The 18,128-nt window shown below is 36.4% G+C and overlaps 1 protein-coding gene across 1 annotated transcript; it reads right to left on the bottom strand.

Moving 5' to 3' along the window:
• Positions 1-9,855: 9,855 nt before the first annotated feature.
• LOTGIDRAFT_167350 (hypothetical protein) lies at positions 9,856-16,042 on the bottom strand (the record flags this gene model as incomplete). Its single annotated transcript, XM_009064822.1, has 5 exons — positions 9,856-10,646; positions 11,186-11,238; positions 13,250-14,095; positions 15,636-15,741; positions 16,033-16,042. 5 exons carry the CDS (start codon positions 16,040-16,042, stop codon positions 9,856-9,858), a joined length of 1,806 nt encoding a protein of 601 aa, XP_009063070.1.
• Positions 16,043-18,128: the final 2,086 nt, after the last annotated feature.

Here is an 18,128-nt window from a genome sequence, read left to right as displayed (position 1 = left end):
TAGTCCAATATCGTGCAGAGCAGTGGGATATAAAACTCTATTTCATTTCATTGACCCAATATACACAGAAGAATGAGATATAAAACTCCATTTCATTTGATTAGTCCAAAACGGTACAGAATAGAATAGTGGGTTAAAAAAAAATCATTTCATCGGTTCAATAAGATCTAAAAAGATCAGACCTAAAACCCTATTCCATGTAATTTCAGGGGCTGCTATATCCCAGCTGATCACCCCTCTGGTGATGTGTGAACTACATTGTGTGAAAAACCTCGGAGCCCCTCCCGAGCCAGACTCAGATGGTTCCAATGGCGTATTTGAAAGTTGCAAACGGGACTGTATGCATAAAAATCTGTAAGTAATGAAATAGGAGAGATGTGTTTTATTATTCGGATTGCCAATTTCACTTGTCAGGAAGAAAAGCTGACTCCTGGTTTGTCTGCAATGAAATCAAATGCTCACGTTCATTGAGTGAAATTAGTTACAGTCAGCGAGTTTGGTTGTCTCTGATAGGCCGTAGGTTCGAATCCTTCGCATGGAAAGAAAAGTTTTAATATCACTGCCAGTGATTTCGAATCCGATTCGGAGCCTTGTTTATCTGCACATTTAGGCTACGTTCCCGATAAAATCGCGCGTTCTAACAAATTTCCGGTTAATTGAAACTATTTACATATATTCCAGGCCAAAACAACCTTTGAAAATGGAATACAGATGGGTTTCCTTATTTTTTAGTGTCAAATTAAGCAAACTATTTGATTAATTTGTGTTTCTAATGAATTATCGTGTATTCTTAATCATGGCATTATGTTCTTATTGCATATAAATTAAGAGTTTGAACCAATCATAAATGTGTGTAATATTCAAATCATTTCATTTGCTAGTCGAATCAAACTTGCCATGGCTCGAAATATCGCATAGAAGACAAAGCGGATCAAAGACAAACCCGGATGAATAACTTTTTTTTTTGGAACACCTCTACTTATTGCTATTCATATAAGTATTAGCACTTTCATTTTCATAAATAAATATAAGGGAACCCATCTTTCAACATCTATATAACCAGGCCTGTAATGTGCCTCCCTCCCGGAAAAAATATCCACCCATCGACCCATTTCATTACTTCAACAAACCACAGAACCCAATTGCCATTCTGGGTATATTATGTTAAACGTGTTATTATTTTTTTCAGGTTTGAACATTCGTTTGGCAATGAAGGAAATATTGTATAAAAAAATAAAGAAAGTTGTAATTTAAATATGTTCTCTTTTCTTGCTTCCTTCAATGAATGTTCTAATTGATGAAGGGGCGTCGGCTACAGGAGAAGGCTTTAGCTTGGATTCGGAATCTAGGCGGCCGTATCCCTTCTGTCTACTTACTTAGGGTTTATTCCCATTTAGCCACTTCCCATTATGTCAGTTCCCGATTTGCCCCTTTTTTCATTTCGCCCCTGTCCCGTTTCCCCCCTTCCCACTTTGCCCCTTATTCCCACTTCGCCTCTTTCCTTAGCGAAGGGAAGGAAGAAAAGGTAGGGGTGAAGTGGGAAGGGGCGAAATGATGATGTGGCAGTGTCCAGCAGGCGGAAGTCCAGTTTCGTTGTCTGTGACAACCTAAGTAGGCCTAATATTTCCTGTTCTGTCGAGTCAATCGGAATCTCGTTCGCGAACATTACAGGTAGTCCGAAACACCGATCTCTGACAACCCTATAGAAGGTGAGATAAGAAACTTAAGAATACAGACCTTGTTCTACAAAGCAACAAACTATTTCCAAAACTGTTAGCACCAAAAGCGACAAGATGCGAGATGCGAGGTAAAAAGGCGAGAAATCGTGAGGATAATGTCCTCGGCGTTTCGACATAGTTTATGCTTGTTTGTGTAGATTATTATAAGAGATACTCTCCTATAGAAGCACTGGTCTGGGTCACAAGTAGAATCTATGTATTTCTGCATTAGAATACATCAATTTTATATAAAAAAAAAACAATTGCCTACTATTGGAGAGATTTACAAGATAAACAAATAATTTTAAAATACAAAGCGATTATGGGCAAGAACTTAACTCAGATTTTTATTGCAGTGCGTTCGAAGAACGGTTCAAACGATTTTTTTTACTATTGAATGTTTACATGCTTTTCTTTCCGGTAAGAAATCCAATTTTGACTTTAAAATGCAACTGCTTTGGTACCGTTGTCACAGTTATAGTTTTTTTTGTAAGCAGTCACTAAACGTTAGATATTAGGGAATTCATCCTGGAGTTTGTAGTAGTCGAGACATCGAGTGTGGAAATAGTCGTTTCCTATAGCATTGTCATGCCTCTTATGCTAAAACTAATAACGAAGTTATAACTTTTAATAAATTAGTTTTTCTGCCGTAGTGTAGAATGAACTCGTCCTATAGTAAAATTCTTCGGGTTCGTCGGTCAGGGTAACGTTGAACATAAAACATACTTGAGTCGCTCCTCCCCAGTGACTTAACAATAAACATTCATTCATCTGAGAACACGCATCGATACATTGGCTTAGATCTACATCTTGAACAATGGCTGTGATTGGAGATGGATATAGGTAACACTTGTCATTAGAATTTACATAAAAACCGGTACATTGGGGACGTTCAGTACAGCTTTCATTACATTCTGTACGATTTGATACGTATATTGCTTTAATTTTGTCAGCTTCTAAAAGGGTACCGTCTGTATAACTCTAATAACAATCTGAAATATAAATTTAGAAATTATGGTTTTATCTGTAGAATATGCCGTGTAAGAAAGAAAGACAGAAAGAAAGAAACAATTATATTTTACAAGGATATCAACCTAGGTTCACAGTTAAGGATCCTTTCTACCAGCTGGTACTTGGCTAAACCTCTTGGCATTGATCTTTCACGGATTATGTATACCCATTTACAGCTGGGTCGACTGAAATTATGAGTGGAGATGACTTATTCAAGGTCACCGGACTTTCACACGCCGATCGAAAGCTGGATTAAGGGTACAAAAAGTGCCTTAACAGCTAATATCTGCTTAAATAAAATCTGTACAAGCAAGACAAATCCTCTAATCAAAATCTCGTCCAAAGCCTGGCAGAATCGAGAGTAGAAGTTGTGTAGCAGTGGACTCCTCCATCAGGCAAAGAGTAAGCATGGCCAGCTAAGCGCGGCACCCACCACTCTTATAAAGGTCAACAATATGAGATATATACAACCAGATCAATATACCTGAACAAACAAATCAGTCAAGATGCAAGAAACAGATTTGTAATACGTGCCCGGAAGTCGCTGTAACTTCCTAAATAAAATATTAAGTCTATGTGTCAAAGAACCATGCAATTTCAAAGTCAAATCTCGACCTCTGGCCAGAAAATCTTCAAAAATAAATAAAAGCCCTGGCATAGCGGATGAGTGAAACGTACACGCCACAAGCTGGTGACTGAGGTATGTTACTGCACATGAATGGAAAATTAACAAGAGGTAAAACAAAGTCGTCACGTTTGTCATAAAGTCGGACACAGAAATCGCGCTTGTTGATTATTTCGATTTGCATGTCCAAGCTTTAATAGTCTTAGAGTAAAACTTCCATTCAGCCTAATTGAGGCTTGTAATACTAACTTTTGAAAGATTTAAGCCAATACACAAAAGTTCATAAATTCTGACATAAACTGTCAGTATATCAAGGGTTGAAACTCCGATAGCCTTTGTCGAATCGTACCCAAATTCGAACTTGTCCAACATCTCGTGGATGTAAACCTACACACAAAGTTCACAAGTAAATTGAGGACAGATAGGGTGACGGCAATTATAATCTGGTCGTATCAAAAGGCTGATAAAGTAAACTTTACAATTCGATGTAGAGTACACCAAATAAATTCAATATACCACCATGCCATTAAAAATATAAATATTTACCGGCATCAATAAGAATCAGCGTTGTTAAGGCTAATGACAATACAGAACACAATACGTTATTCATGACTACAGATAGTTGAATTAACAAGACTCTTGAAATCACTGTCGAATGCTATAGTTTATACAAAATTCTAAGCTTCCTAATGAACAGATGTTTCCTTGGAAAACTGCCAATCTATAGCATTGTTTGGTTTTTAAATCGACAAAATTCTAAAGCCCGGTCCATATGTGTTATCTTTACACTATACATTACATTACCGAAATATGGTTTTGTGGGCGGATAAGGTTGTTCGTTTTTTAGTGAACTATTATGGCAGTTTTGAAGTCATTATGACTCTAGGTGCCGGGACTCCTCGGTAAAAAATAATAACTAAACAATTATTGTACTCTAACACCAGCCATCAACTCCCATCGTTTGTTAGCAATGTTGACATGGCACGAGTTGCACGAGATCTTGTCCCGTGTCTTTTGGACATTTTGGATCTTCTAACCTTTTATACCCCGGCTTTACACTTTGTAGCTTAAACAGAAATAAAAACCTTGGCAGACTTTAGTCCCTAAACGGTTCCTCAATGTAGAGGATAACGCCGAGCAAATCGTGGCTGTAGCCTCTAGCCAGGCTATATACCGTTTGCACAACATGTATTTGTAGGCAATGTATGGAAAGTGAATGTTTGTTTTTATGAGTATCAAGAGTAACACATTTTGAATATATTCACACTTTGACGTCTCCCACCCCCATTAAGCGGAGTCACCAGGAATGATTTTGTGCAACCGAAAGTTTTATGTTCAAACCGGGTGTCTTCCAGAAAGTTGTATGCATACATTCTATACGAAAAAAATGTTTAATTAACGATGTATCAGTTCCGTTAGTTGAATATACTGTATCTAATATATACAATTAGTGGTTTACAGTTGATGGTTTTAATGAGAGCGAAAATCTATATTATAAATTATATTCTTTACGATAAGACGTCAAATTTTAATGTGAATAATAATAATAATATCTTTATTGCAAAAGGGTAAAAAACATTAGGCTATTTGTATTGTTTTCCAAATATATTTAATTAAAACAATAAAATACATTGTAAAGAGGTTTTCTAAATAAAATTATGTGTATTTGGAGGCACTGATAGCATATATTTGCATTATTCAAATTTCACTCGTGGTTTCTCCAATTCTACTAAAACTAAGCGTTTGCAAAATCTGCTTGTACCAGCCTTTACTTTGCGATAGTGACGTCATAAAACGCTTATTTTTACTGAAATTGCAGGACGCAATCTGGAATCTGTTACGACTTGTGGAATCCAATATTACGACTTGTGGAATCTGTTATTATGACTAGTGGAATCTGTTATTATGACTAGTGGAATCTGTTATACTAGTGGAATCTGTTATTACGACTTGTGGAATCTGTTATTACGACTTGTGGAATCTGTTATTACGACTAGTGGAATCTGTTATTATGACTAGTGGAATCTGTTATTATGACTAGTGGAATCTGTTACACTAGTTGAATCTGTTATTATGACTAGTGGAATCTGTTACGCTAGTGGAATCTGTTATTATGACTTTTGAAATCTGTTATTATGACTAGTGGAATCTGTTATACTAGTGGAATCTGTTATAATGACTTGTGAAATCTGTTACACTGGTGGAATCTGTTATTACGACTTGTGAAATCTGTTATTACGACTTGTGGAATCTGTTATTATGACTAGTGAAATCTGTTATTACGACTTGTGAAATCTGTTATTATGACTTGTGGAATCTGTTATTAAGACTTGTGGAATCTGTTATTATGACTAGTGGAATCTGTTATTAAGACTTGTGGAATCTGTTATTACGACTTGTGGAATCTGTTATTACGACTTGTGAAATCTGTTATTATGACTTGTGGACTTGTGGAATCTGTTATTATGTCTAGTGGAATCTGTTATACTAGTGGAATCTGTTATAACGACTTGTGAAATCTGTTATTATGACTTGTGGAATCTGTTATTACGACTTGCGGATTCTGTTATTACGACTTGTGGAATCTGTTATTACGACTTGTGGAATCTGTTATTATGACTAATGGAATCTCTTATTATGACCTGTGGAATCTGTTATTATGACTAGTGAAATCTGTTATTATGACTAGTGGAATCTGTTATTACGACTTGTGAAATCTGTTATTATGACTAATGGAATCTGTTATTACGACTTGTGGAGTCTGTTATTATGACTAGTGGAATCTGTTATTAAGACTTGTTGAATCTGTTATTACGACTTGTGAAATCTGTTATTATGACTAATGGAATCTGTTATTACGACTTGTGGAATCTGTTATTACGACTTGTGAAATCTGTTATTATGACTAGTGGAATCTGTTATTATGACTTGTGGAATCTGTTATTACGACTTGTGGATTCTGTTATTACGACTTGTGGAATCTGTTATTACGACTTGTGGAATCTGTTATTATGACTTGTGAAATCTGTTATTATGACTAATGGAATCTGTTAATATGACCTGTGGAATCTGTTATTATGACTAGTGAAATCTGTTATTACGACTAGTGGAATCTGTTATTACGACTTGTGGATTCTGTTATTACGACTTGTGGAATCTGTTATTACGACTTGTGGAATCTGTTATTATGACTAATGGAATCTCTTATTATGACTAATGGAATCTCTTATTATGACCTGTGGAATCTGTTATTATGACTAGTGAAATCTGTTATTATGACTAGTGGAATCTGTTAGACTAGTGGAATCTGTTATTACGACTTGTGAAATCTGTTATTATGACTAATGGAATCTGTTATTACGACTTGTTGAGTCTGTTATTATGACTAGTGGAATCTGTTATTATGACTAGTGGAATCTGTTATACTAGTGGAATCTGTTATTACGACTTGTTGAATCTGTTATTACGACTAGTGGAATCTGTTATTACGACTTGTGAAATCTGTTATTATGACTAGTGGAATCTGTTATTACGACTTGTGGAATCTGTTATTACGACTTGTGAAATCTCTTATTATGACCTGTGGAATCTGTTATTATGACTAGTGAAATCTGTTACTATGACTAGTGGAATCTGTTATACTAGTGAAATCTGTTATTACGACTTGTGAAATCTGTTATTATGACTAATGGAATCTCTTATTATGGCCTGTGGAATCTGTTATTATGACTAGTGAAATCTGTTACTATGACTAGTGGAATCTGTTATACTAGTGGAATCTGTTATTATGACTTGTGGAATCTGTTATTATGACTAATGGAATCTCTTATTATGACCTGTGGAATCTGTTATTATGACTAGTGGAATCTGTTACTATGACTAGTGGAATCTGTTATACTAGTGGAATCTGTTATTACGACTTGTGAAATCTGTTATTATGACTAATGGAATCTGTTATTATGACTAGTGGAATCTGTTATTAAGACTTGTTGAATCTGTTATTACGACTTGTGGAGTCTGTTATTATGACTAGTGGAATCTGTTATTAAGACTTGTTGAATCTGTTATTACGACTTGTGAAATCTGTTATTATGACTTGTGAAATCTGTTATTACGACTTGTGGAATCTGTTATTATGACTAGTGGAATCTGTTATTATGACTAGTGGAATCTGTTATTATGACTAGTGGAATCTGTTATTATGACTAGTGGAATCTGTTATTATGACTAGTGGAATCTGTTATTATGACGTGTGGAATATGTTATTATGACGTGTGGAATATGTTATTACGACATGTGGAATCTGTTATTTTGACTTGTGGAATCTGTTATTACGAGTTGTGGAATCTGTTATTACGACTTGTGGAATCTGTTATTACGACTAGTGGAATCTGTTATTATGACTAGTGGTATCTGTTATACTAGTGGAATCTGTTATTACGACTTGTGGAATCTGTTATTACGACTTGTGGAATCTGTTATTATGACTAGTGGAATCTGTTATTATGACTAGTGGAATCTGTTATACTAGTGGAAACTGTTATACTAGTGGAATCTGTTATTACGACTTGTGGAATCTGTTATTACGACTAGTGGAATCTGTTATTACGACTAGTGGAATCTGTTATTCCTTAAAGCCTTACCACCCTAGGGTCACGGGACCACATACTCTTACCATCCTAGGGACATGGTATTACAAGCCCTTACCACCCTAGGGTCACAATACCACATACCTTACTACCCTAGGGACACTAGACCACAAACCCTTAACACCATAGGGTCATGAGATCACATACCTTTACTACCCAAGGTTTATAATTCCACATACCCTCACCACCCTAGAGTCATAACATCATGAGACCGCATACTCTTACCACCCAAGGGATATAATACCACAAGCCCTTACCACCCTAGAGTCATGACATCACAAACCATTACCACCCTATGGTCATGAGATTACAAGCCCTTACCACCCTAAGTTCATGAGACCACAAAACCTTACCACCTTTGGTTCATAATACCACATACCCTTACCACCCTAGGGTCATAACATCACAAACCCTTACCACCCTAGGGACATGAGATTACATGCCCTAACCACCCCAGGATAATAATACCACATATCCTTACTATCCTAGTGTCACGAGACCACAAACCCTTACCACCCTAGGGTCATGAGACCACAAGCCATTACCATCCTACGGACATGAGATTACGTGCCCTTACCACCCTAGGGCATAATACCACATACCCTTACTACCCTAGGGTTACGAGACCACAAACCCTTACCACCTTTGGGTCATGACTTCACAAGCCCTTACCACCCTAGGGATATGGCATCACAAGCCCTTACCACCCTAGGATCATGAGATCACCCTAGGGACATGAGATTACATACCCTCACCACCATAGGGTCATAATACCACATACCCTTATTACACTAGGGTCACGAGACCACAAAGCCTAACCATCCTAGGGTAATGATATCACAAGCCCTTACCACCCTAGGATCATGAGATCACCCTAGGGACATGAGATTACATACCCTCACCACCATAGGGTCATAATACCACATACCCTTATTACACTAGGGTCACGAGACCACAAAGCCTAATCATCCTAGGGTAATGATATCAGAAGCCCTTACCACCCTAGGGTCATGAGACCACATGCCCTTACCACCCTAGGGTCATGAGATCAGAAACCCTTACCACCCTAGGGTCACAGTACCACAAACCATTACCACCCTGGGTGGACATCACAAGCCCTTATCATGGTCTCATGGTCCCTAGGGTGGTAAGAGTATGTGATGATATGACCCTAGGATGGTAAGGGTGTGTGATGTTATGACCCTAGGTGGTAAGAGTGTGTGATGTTATGACCCTAGGTGGTAACAGTGTGTGATGTTATGACCCTAGGGTGGTAAGGGTGTGTGATGTTATGACCCTAGGGTGGTAAGAGTAATATGTGGTCTTATGGCCCTAGGGTGGTAAGGGTATGTGATCTTATGACAGTAGGGTGGTAAGGGTGTTTGGTCTTATGGCCCTTGGGTGGTAAGGGTTTGTAATCTTCTGCCACTATTAATAATACATGATTATTCATTAGAAACACCAATTAATAAAATAGTTTGCTTAATTTGACACTAAAAAATAAGGAATCGCTCTTTAAGTGAGTACAAATTCCGTCTTGTTTTAACTTTAGAATGAATTAAAAAGAAAATATTGATTTTGCTGATGAAAAATTTAAAATTAATGACATCTATACTATTTTTTACGTATAAATATAAATACAGTAATTTTTTGTGATTCCGCGACACGATAATAACATTGAATTTGCATAAGCTAAGCTCCATATATAAAACAAAAACTTACAAATAATATCAATAAATCTGATGATAAAGTTTTTAAGCTTTGACTTTATCAGGTCTTACTATGATGAACTTCATCAGTAAGGGAGATAACCTACATTTAACTTATATAAAATTTAATATCCCTTAATTACTTAATTACACACATATCCTGCCAATAACCGTAAATTTTGCCACACAAATTCATTGGGTGGGTGAATGTAGTAATTTTCGAACGCAGTACTCATGTCCCAGATATTTAAAAACCACACTTTATCATGAAATTCGACCAGTTCTCTTTTCAATATATCCATATAAAGTTTGCCATGAAATATGCTAAACTGTGCTGGACATTTAGTAAAATAAAATACGTGAGGTGATTTGATTGCTATATGTATGTACTTATTTCTCTTTAAAGCGTTTCGGATTGGAGTTTTTAGAGATCGAATCCGGTCAATAAATAATGAATAATGTTCTCTCAAAAAATGAGCATAGTAATGAATGAGGAACACAATACGTCCAGAACTTGGTGCCTCATTTAACAGAACAACTGCCGGTTTGAAGTTTGTTTCCCCCTCTGTCGTTTTAAAACCCTCCACAAAGGGAAATTCTTGAACTGCCCAAGTGAGGCTAAAATTATACCGAGAAACCTCACAATGGGATGCCCCGTACCATTTCCAATGTGTCCACTTTGCTGTGGTCTGGTTACATTTAGAGACATTCCGTATATAAGTATAATACTGACGAACGGTCGAATCTCCAAACAATATCAAAGTTGTGTTCCTAAAACATGATAAAAAGTTCCTTTGGTTCACATGATTGTGACATTTTATATTTTCCCACTCTGTTCTGTTGAAGTATCCTGTGGGTTGTATCATATCCCAGGTCTCACGGCGGGATAACTCGGTACAGTCAATTTTGTTTGGCTGGGGCTGGGATGTGCGACCTGAAAATAAAGATGGAAACATGAGAGATTAAAACCTACTGATACAGTTATAACTGTAATTCATTTGATATCGTTTCACACTCTGGTTTCTAGCTAGAAAGATATTTCTTATATGACCGAATCATATTACGTCGTAAACGTGACGTTGAATAAGCGTCGCCATATTCACGTCAATTAACGTCGCCATCTTGACGCCTAATAACTTCGCCATCTTTACGCCATTAACGTCACCATCTTGACGTCAAATAACGTCGGCATCGTGACGTCAATTAACGTCGCCATCTTGGCGTCAATTAACGTCAACATCTTGGCGTCAAATAATGTCTGCATCTTGACGTCAAAAAAAGGTCACGATTTTGACATCAACTAACGAACCCATCTTGACCTAAGTTAAAGTTAGCAAATAAAAGTGTCACCTTCATGTCAAATAACGTTAGGCAAACATATTCCTAAACAAAAAAAAAACAGCCCTAATCCCACCCATATTTCTGGTCTTCACTTCACACCCGAACAGAGTGTGGACTTATTTCCATAAATACCTGATTCTATTTTCAACTGGATCTGTGATGAGATCATGATTTTTCTATCAGTTCTGAAAATTAAAGTAAAATTATCAAATGTAAAAAAGTCAATTAGTAACGAGGCGAAATTTGACTTGACTAGAACGCCCACTCTTTTATTTATCAAATATGGATTTTCGAATTTTCCGTAGATATATTTAGTCATTTGACAGCTAGTATTTAGATTATTTATGCAGATTTATGTGGATTTACATTTTTCTTTATGGCCCCTTACATTACTGTCATGGCACTTATGGAATCGTTTTAATATTTACATACATTTTGCATTGCTAAATTATATTAGCAATGAATTAGTCATAAGGATGACAGTATTGACTGAGCTATTAGAAATATTATTTCCTAGGATATATTAAATTAATACATTTAGTGTTGTTCATAAAAAACATGGCATAAATATTCTGATTGAAATTTAACATTCTAATTCTAACTAAGTTGACCTTTTCCTAAATATGAATCTCAGATGGATGCTTTAACTCATCGTATATATATATATATATAAAAACTAGTGTTCATATAAACAAGGTCAATCGTGAATACATTTATAAAACAGATCAAATTTACTTGGCAACGGACCAAGAGTCCAATATTTGGGGTCCATTATTGATGTTAATATTGGACTCGTAATATTGGCCATTTGTCAGTACCATTATGGTGGATAATGGTACGCCAAAATCAACGGGTGACATCACATCTGTATTTTAATGAACTTTAAAGATCAGTTGCCACACTTTCATTTGTTTATATTAAGGTATTGGACAGCTAGATCTTCATGTGGGCGTATATTGTCGTCACCCATGTCCGTCCGTCCACAATTGATCGTAAACACTCTAGAAGGCACAACTCTTTGACGCAATTTGGTGTGAGTGTTAATAACCAAGGATGAACCCTATTGAAAATCAGAAATCTTGAAAATATTTAGTAGGAGTTATTGCCCTTGTTCTTGAAAACTTGTTCAATTTTTAGCTCGTTAACATTCTAGATTTTGACGAAACTTGGTGAAATTGTTTATTATCACCCATGAATGAACCCTATAGAAAATCAAAAACATCGAAAAATGTTTCATAGAAGTTATTGACCTCGTTCTTGAAAACGCTTTCAAATTTTAGCTCTTAAAGACGCAAAGGCATGATTCTTGCTGGATTTTGACATAACTTGGTTTTATTTTTCAATACCGCGCTGAGGGTTGAATATTTGTCTTCTAGAGTTTTCACGAACTAAGAATTGAACACGTTTTCAAGGACAAGGGCAATAACTCATACTCAATATTATTCAGTATCGCCCCAAAGAGTTCAAAAGAAGTGTATGACTGAAGGTTGAATATTTCATACTGGTTATTGTAACTATACTGCCAAATATTTTTATTCAAAATCAAAGCTGCCATTGGGCGTATATTACCTTGCCTGGCAAGCTATCTTTATAGAAATGTTCACAGTAACTCTTGGGAACAACATGTTTCAGATTCTGTTTTAATATTTATAGAAAGTGTAGGCATCTTAATGACTGGGAAATACCATTTTGTGGTATCTAATTAATTCATAATTTATCTAGTTATCTTATAACTATGATTAATCGTATGCTTGATAAAGATTCGCTGTTATTATTCAGTATCTCGGCAATTTCCTTTGATCTTTTTGTTTGAAAAAAAAACAAATAGGCGGCGCAAAGCAGTTGTATAAATAGATGTGAGTGACTCTAGTTATCTTCAACAACCAAACTAACAAGACAGAATCACCCAATTTGAACCAATCCAACTACCAACTACTACGGCTACCAACAACTGCCTAGTTTGCGATATCAGCATCCGCTGGAAGCGAACGTTAACTTGTCATCTACCTACCTACCTCTAGTTATCAGCACAGATTAAAAACGGTTAACTCTTGAAAACCGTGTTATAAATTGTACCTTACATGTGTCTTTTCACAGCCGAATACATCAAATACAGCCGTTACACTGGCGAAAAAATGGATATGTTTCCAAAATAGGGAAGACAGTGATTTTCTCAAACAAACAAAAAATATTTACCTTATGAAAATTTTGTACAGAGCTGGAGTAATTGGGATATTAACGTAGTCATAGTCTTTAGCGAAAACAAAATCATTACACGTCAGTTTACCATTTAACGGTTTTCCACAATACCATCCATAACCATAATTCATCTCTGTTAAATTACAGATGAGTTTATATCCAGGGATAACAGAAAACATAGAACAGAGAGTAAATTCGTTCAGTTTCTCTTTTTTAAAATGTCCAACATAAAAATTCATAGATCTGTATTCTCGTCCCATTTGAAAATTGAAAGCGTTTGCCTCCCTTGTTAAGGGCAAAGCTCCTACTATAATTACGTCTCCAACCCATAATGCTCTTAATGTAGCTATGTAACTTCCGTTTTTCAGGTCAACTACTTCTGCACTACTTGCTCGCATTGGACCATTATCAGATTTCATCCACACTTGAACGAAATCGGCACCGACGGTCCGCTGTCGTCCGGCTCCGTCCTTCACGTCGATTCTAACGTTTATGATATCACCGACCTTAAAGATTTTAGAAGAACTTAATAAAACCAAATGTGACAGAATAGCACTCGACGTTTTCTTTATATCCATCAAAGGTTCAACGTCTAAAAGTTCTTTTTCGATGGGGAACATAGGTTCCATTATTGGCGGAAATGTTCCCAGGAGATAGGATGGTGTTTGTTTTTCGAAGATCTCCAGAGGAAAACATGAACATGCTGGATTTCCACATTGCTTGAATCCAATTTGATTCTGGAGATTTTGTAAACAATGATTTCTTTTAAATTGAAGTCGACAACCATTTGGTCGAGGATTTTTATCAAGTGTAGATTTCTTTGGTTTAATCTTCTCTTGTTGACTGAAATTATATTAATTACAGCGTGTATTTACAGATTTACGGAGGGATGCGCATTACACACACAATTATGCGGTATATATAAAACGTCGTTCACTTACGACTGCACCTGAGCAGGCTAATGAAGATAGGCAATTCCATGAACTGTGCAATGAGGGAAATTGTACAAGACCTTCAACTGCCACTGAAATAACCTACTGATTGTCTCGTCGTCATTTTAAGACAGATCTTTGATTCATTGATCTGATCTGAAGATCTGAATAATTCTTGTCGCGTTTTGTCAGAGTGGAGTGGAGTGGAGCAGAGCAATGCAAGAGGTGGAAGGTCTAAAAAAAACACCCTCCCCCCTCCTCCAGATTCAAATTTAAAAACCATTGAGTTCTTAAATGTCCAGTGCTATTGAAAATACCCCCCCCCCCCCCCTTCCCCCGATTATGTAGCCCCTACTCGGCCCCTTCAACTAACGCTTTATAGAGACGCCACTGAACAAGATATTCATATCTTCTGGTTTATTATCATTGAATGAATACTATGAATTGAACCTTTCATCTATAAGTATAAGTCTGTTTTCGTAATATATTAAAGGTGAATACTGGGCTATAGACGTTATGCATGTGGGCACAAAATTGGTTGAACCTGTACTGTAAACAAATCATTTCAATAGTCACTATTCAATGTAACTAGAGCCGTATAAATATAAAATATACATTGTGCTTTTTGTAAAAAAAAATTTCATTATCAAAAACGTTGTAAATTATACCTGAAAATATTTCTAAAGTATGCTATTTATATCTATATATCTTCTTGATCAAACTGAATTTGTTTTAAGAGGGTTAATTAAAAACGGATGGTACTAATTGTTAATTAAGCAGTTTGATCTAGCTTTGGCGCTTGGCTCTAATTGCAAACTTTAGAAAACGTAGGGGACATATTTCGCTACAATTAGGTGTTTATTTTACTCATATCCGTACAGTAGATTTCTAACAGCTTCCAAAAACCATAACGAACTTAAAAACCTTACGTAATTTGTTTTAATATTTTTTTTAAAAATGGATTTCGTTAGTTCAAACTTTCAGATAATATGTTAAAGGGCATATTTCTCTAGATTTTGGTGTATCCACAAACCTAAGCAAAAAAAATTCTAACAACAAAAAAGCGAAATGTCCCTGTATAAAGGTAGATTCAGCGGTACGAAAACTGTCGAGAATTTCCTAATGCCGAGAGACTACTCTCTGACTCTATTTTACCCCCATTTGTCTACCAGCATTGATAGCAGTGAGGTTAGAAGGGAGGCATTTCCCTCTAGAAATACGGTTTAAAAAGCCTAAAATGCAGATCACTGTTGTATTATGTACTGTTAGATAACAAGTTTGTATTTCCCGCTATATGACGTCATCACGAGAGACACGTGATTATGATCACTCTTGTTTGAGAAGCTTGCCAATGGCCTACGAGTCTGTAATGTATCACCGATATTAAACCATTTGTATTACTGCTTACGTTCTATTTTATGAATAAACAACATAATAAAACAATCACTTACTGATTGTAAAAATGATTATTAAAATCAGTTTCATCGAAAATAAAATAAACACCAAGGAACGCGACGATCCCAACTATAGTCAGAACTATCTTTAGTTTTCTCAAACCTGGAATAGAAATGAAAGAAAATTGAGTTTACGTCCTAATATCCTGAACATTATAAAGGAGAAATGTAACCCCTATGCAGAGTGCAACGAGGTCATTAGCTCAGTACCTTTCAATATCGACTGTCGATAGCTCTGTGACATACACAGTCTACGCTGCCAGTACCCGGGTTTATTATCCCATAGACTTCAACAGGATGGCGAACAGGTGGTTTAACCTAAAAGTTCCATTAGGTTACCGGAAGTGTCGAGACTTGTTAAACAGGAGAGATTAGCTTGGAATATCTACCTTACCTGAAATCATGTTAAAATAGTCCTATCACCTTGAAAAAGTTGTCTTCACTCATTCCAGTCGACCCAGCTGTAAATGGGTACGGATAATCCGGGAAAGATCAATGCCAAGAGGTTTGGTCAAGGTAGTAGAAAGGATTCTTAACTGTGAATCTAAGTTGTTATCCTTGTAACATAGTATAGTTTCTTTTCTTTCAAACTGCTCCACATGACCCTCACAATTTATGTTAATCCTCAATATAACAAAACACAATTTGGTGTTATTTTTGTAAAGACTCCTTCGTCAGGCATTCAAGTTGAAGCTATTGGATAATTTCTTGTCTCTCTAGCTGTCTGCCCCCAAAAAACTGTATTTATCGCAAGTATAACAGTGGGTTTGATATCAAAATAATTCTATAGCTTAAGGTGTTACTTTTCAATCAGGGAAGTAATACCGATATTACACTCATATAGACTCACACAAAGAGGGGTAGCTATGCCCTTTATAATATATATAATTATATATATATATACTACAATACTACAAAACATAATGTAAAGTTATTTTTAACTGTTACGTCATACATTCATGTTAAAACTACTGGTTAATTTCTGACCCGTGGCGGAGCCAAGTTCACACCGAAGGGGAGCGAAATATCTGAGATTTCCCGAATTTCTAACCTAGTTATGAGATTTTTTCCCACTTCCCCCTCTGCCACTCCAACTCCTTGGCCCCGCCACTGTTTCTGGGGGTGTGGTCTGTTCTCTCCGAGACACGCCCAAAAGGGCCGAAGACAAGCCCCTTGAGTCTGGGGTCCGGGGGCTGATAGGGGCGCCCAGAAACCAACGGATTTCAGATGCGAAATGAATTGTAAGTATTTAGAGGGCTTAATTTTCACTTCAACATAAGACCTGTCACAGATCTGACGGCGGACAACCATGGCCCAATGGCTGACCCCCTTAATACGCCACTGGCCGAATCATTTTCATTTTCAGTATTTTTTTCATTTTCATTCATTTACAGTATTCTCTGTATAATCCGACATACACTGGGACCGCAAAACAATGTCGGATTAGCGAGATTGTCGGAGTATTAAACGTTTTGAGATTTGTTATTATGAAGGAAGCCTGATAAAAGGTGAATTTTTATTATAATAGTAAAACTGTCCCTTTAGATTTCGGAGTAATTTTTGGCGCGAATTTAGCGATTATGCCATGATTTCTGTTCCGTATTAATGGTCCCCTACCGTGTAATATACTCCACAAACATGTCGGTTTTGCAGTTTTTTCTCTTGTCAAAGTTGTAAATAATGCCTTATTCATTGATCAAAAGATTTGTTGAACAGCTTTTAGACTTTTCAAAGGAAATTTATTGTCAAGCATCACTTTTGAAAATTCAGTCAACCAGCTATTCTGAATTTTCATGGACTATCTTCTTTAATAATTCATCAACTTTCAGAAAATTGATGAGAAAGTGACATGTTAAAACCAACAGAAACCCAAAACAATTTTTGGCGGGAAAAGTTGACACGCAGAGCACGTGGATGTAAAATTCTGGCAGCTGATTGGCTGAAATTCAAATCGTCAGTCAAAAAGAGGGAGGAGTTGAACGTATAATTATCATTTGCATGTAACGGTACAGAAATTTCACGAGCATTTCTGAGCGGGATTTCGATATACTCGGTGCGATATCTGTGAACTGTGGTGAATTCTGATTTATTTTATATTATTCTGTACTATTTTGGATGGTTTCTGACTTATATCTGGGATATGTGTATGGTTTTATATATTCTGTGTATTATTCTGGATGGTTTGGGATACTTTCGTGATATTTCTATGAAAACGATGACAAACCATACTTTTGGAAGGAGTGACACATATTGGGAACTTTTTAGGAACCTATTCAGTTGAAGGTAAGCCATTTTCTTCATTCAATGTCTTGACTGTAAACTTGAAAAGAATATTAACAGGTTTTCTAAACTAGAAACAGGAACTCTTTTGTCCAATATTCAGTTAGCCCTCTGATTTACTTTAGTTTCAAAACTCAGAAGCATGCGCAATGGAGTATTCAGGCAATATTCCCCGGCTTCCCGCCTCAGAAATTGTCCAGGGGTCCTCTA

This window comes from Lottia gigantea (genome assembly GCF_000327385.1).
Source record: "Lottia gigantea unplaced genomic scaffold LOTGIsca_65, whole genome shotgun sequence".
Taxonomy (NCBI): Eukaryota; Metazoa; Mollusca; class Gastropoda; family Lottiidae; genus Lottia; species Lottia gigantea.
The sequence above is the reverse complement of the archived record's forward strand: the minus strand, read 5'-3'. Positions and strand labels throughout refer to the sequence as shown.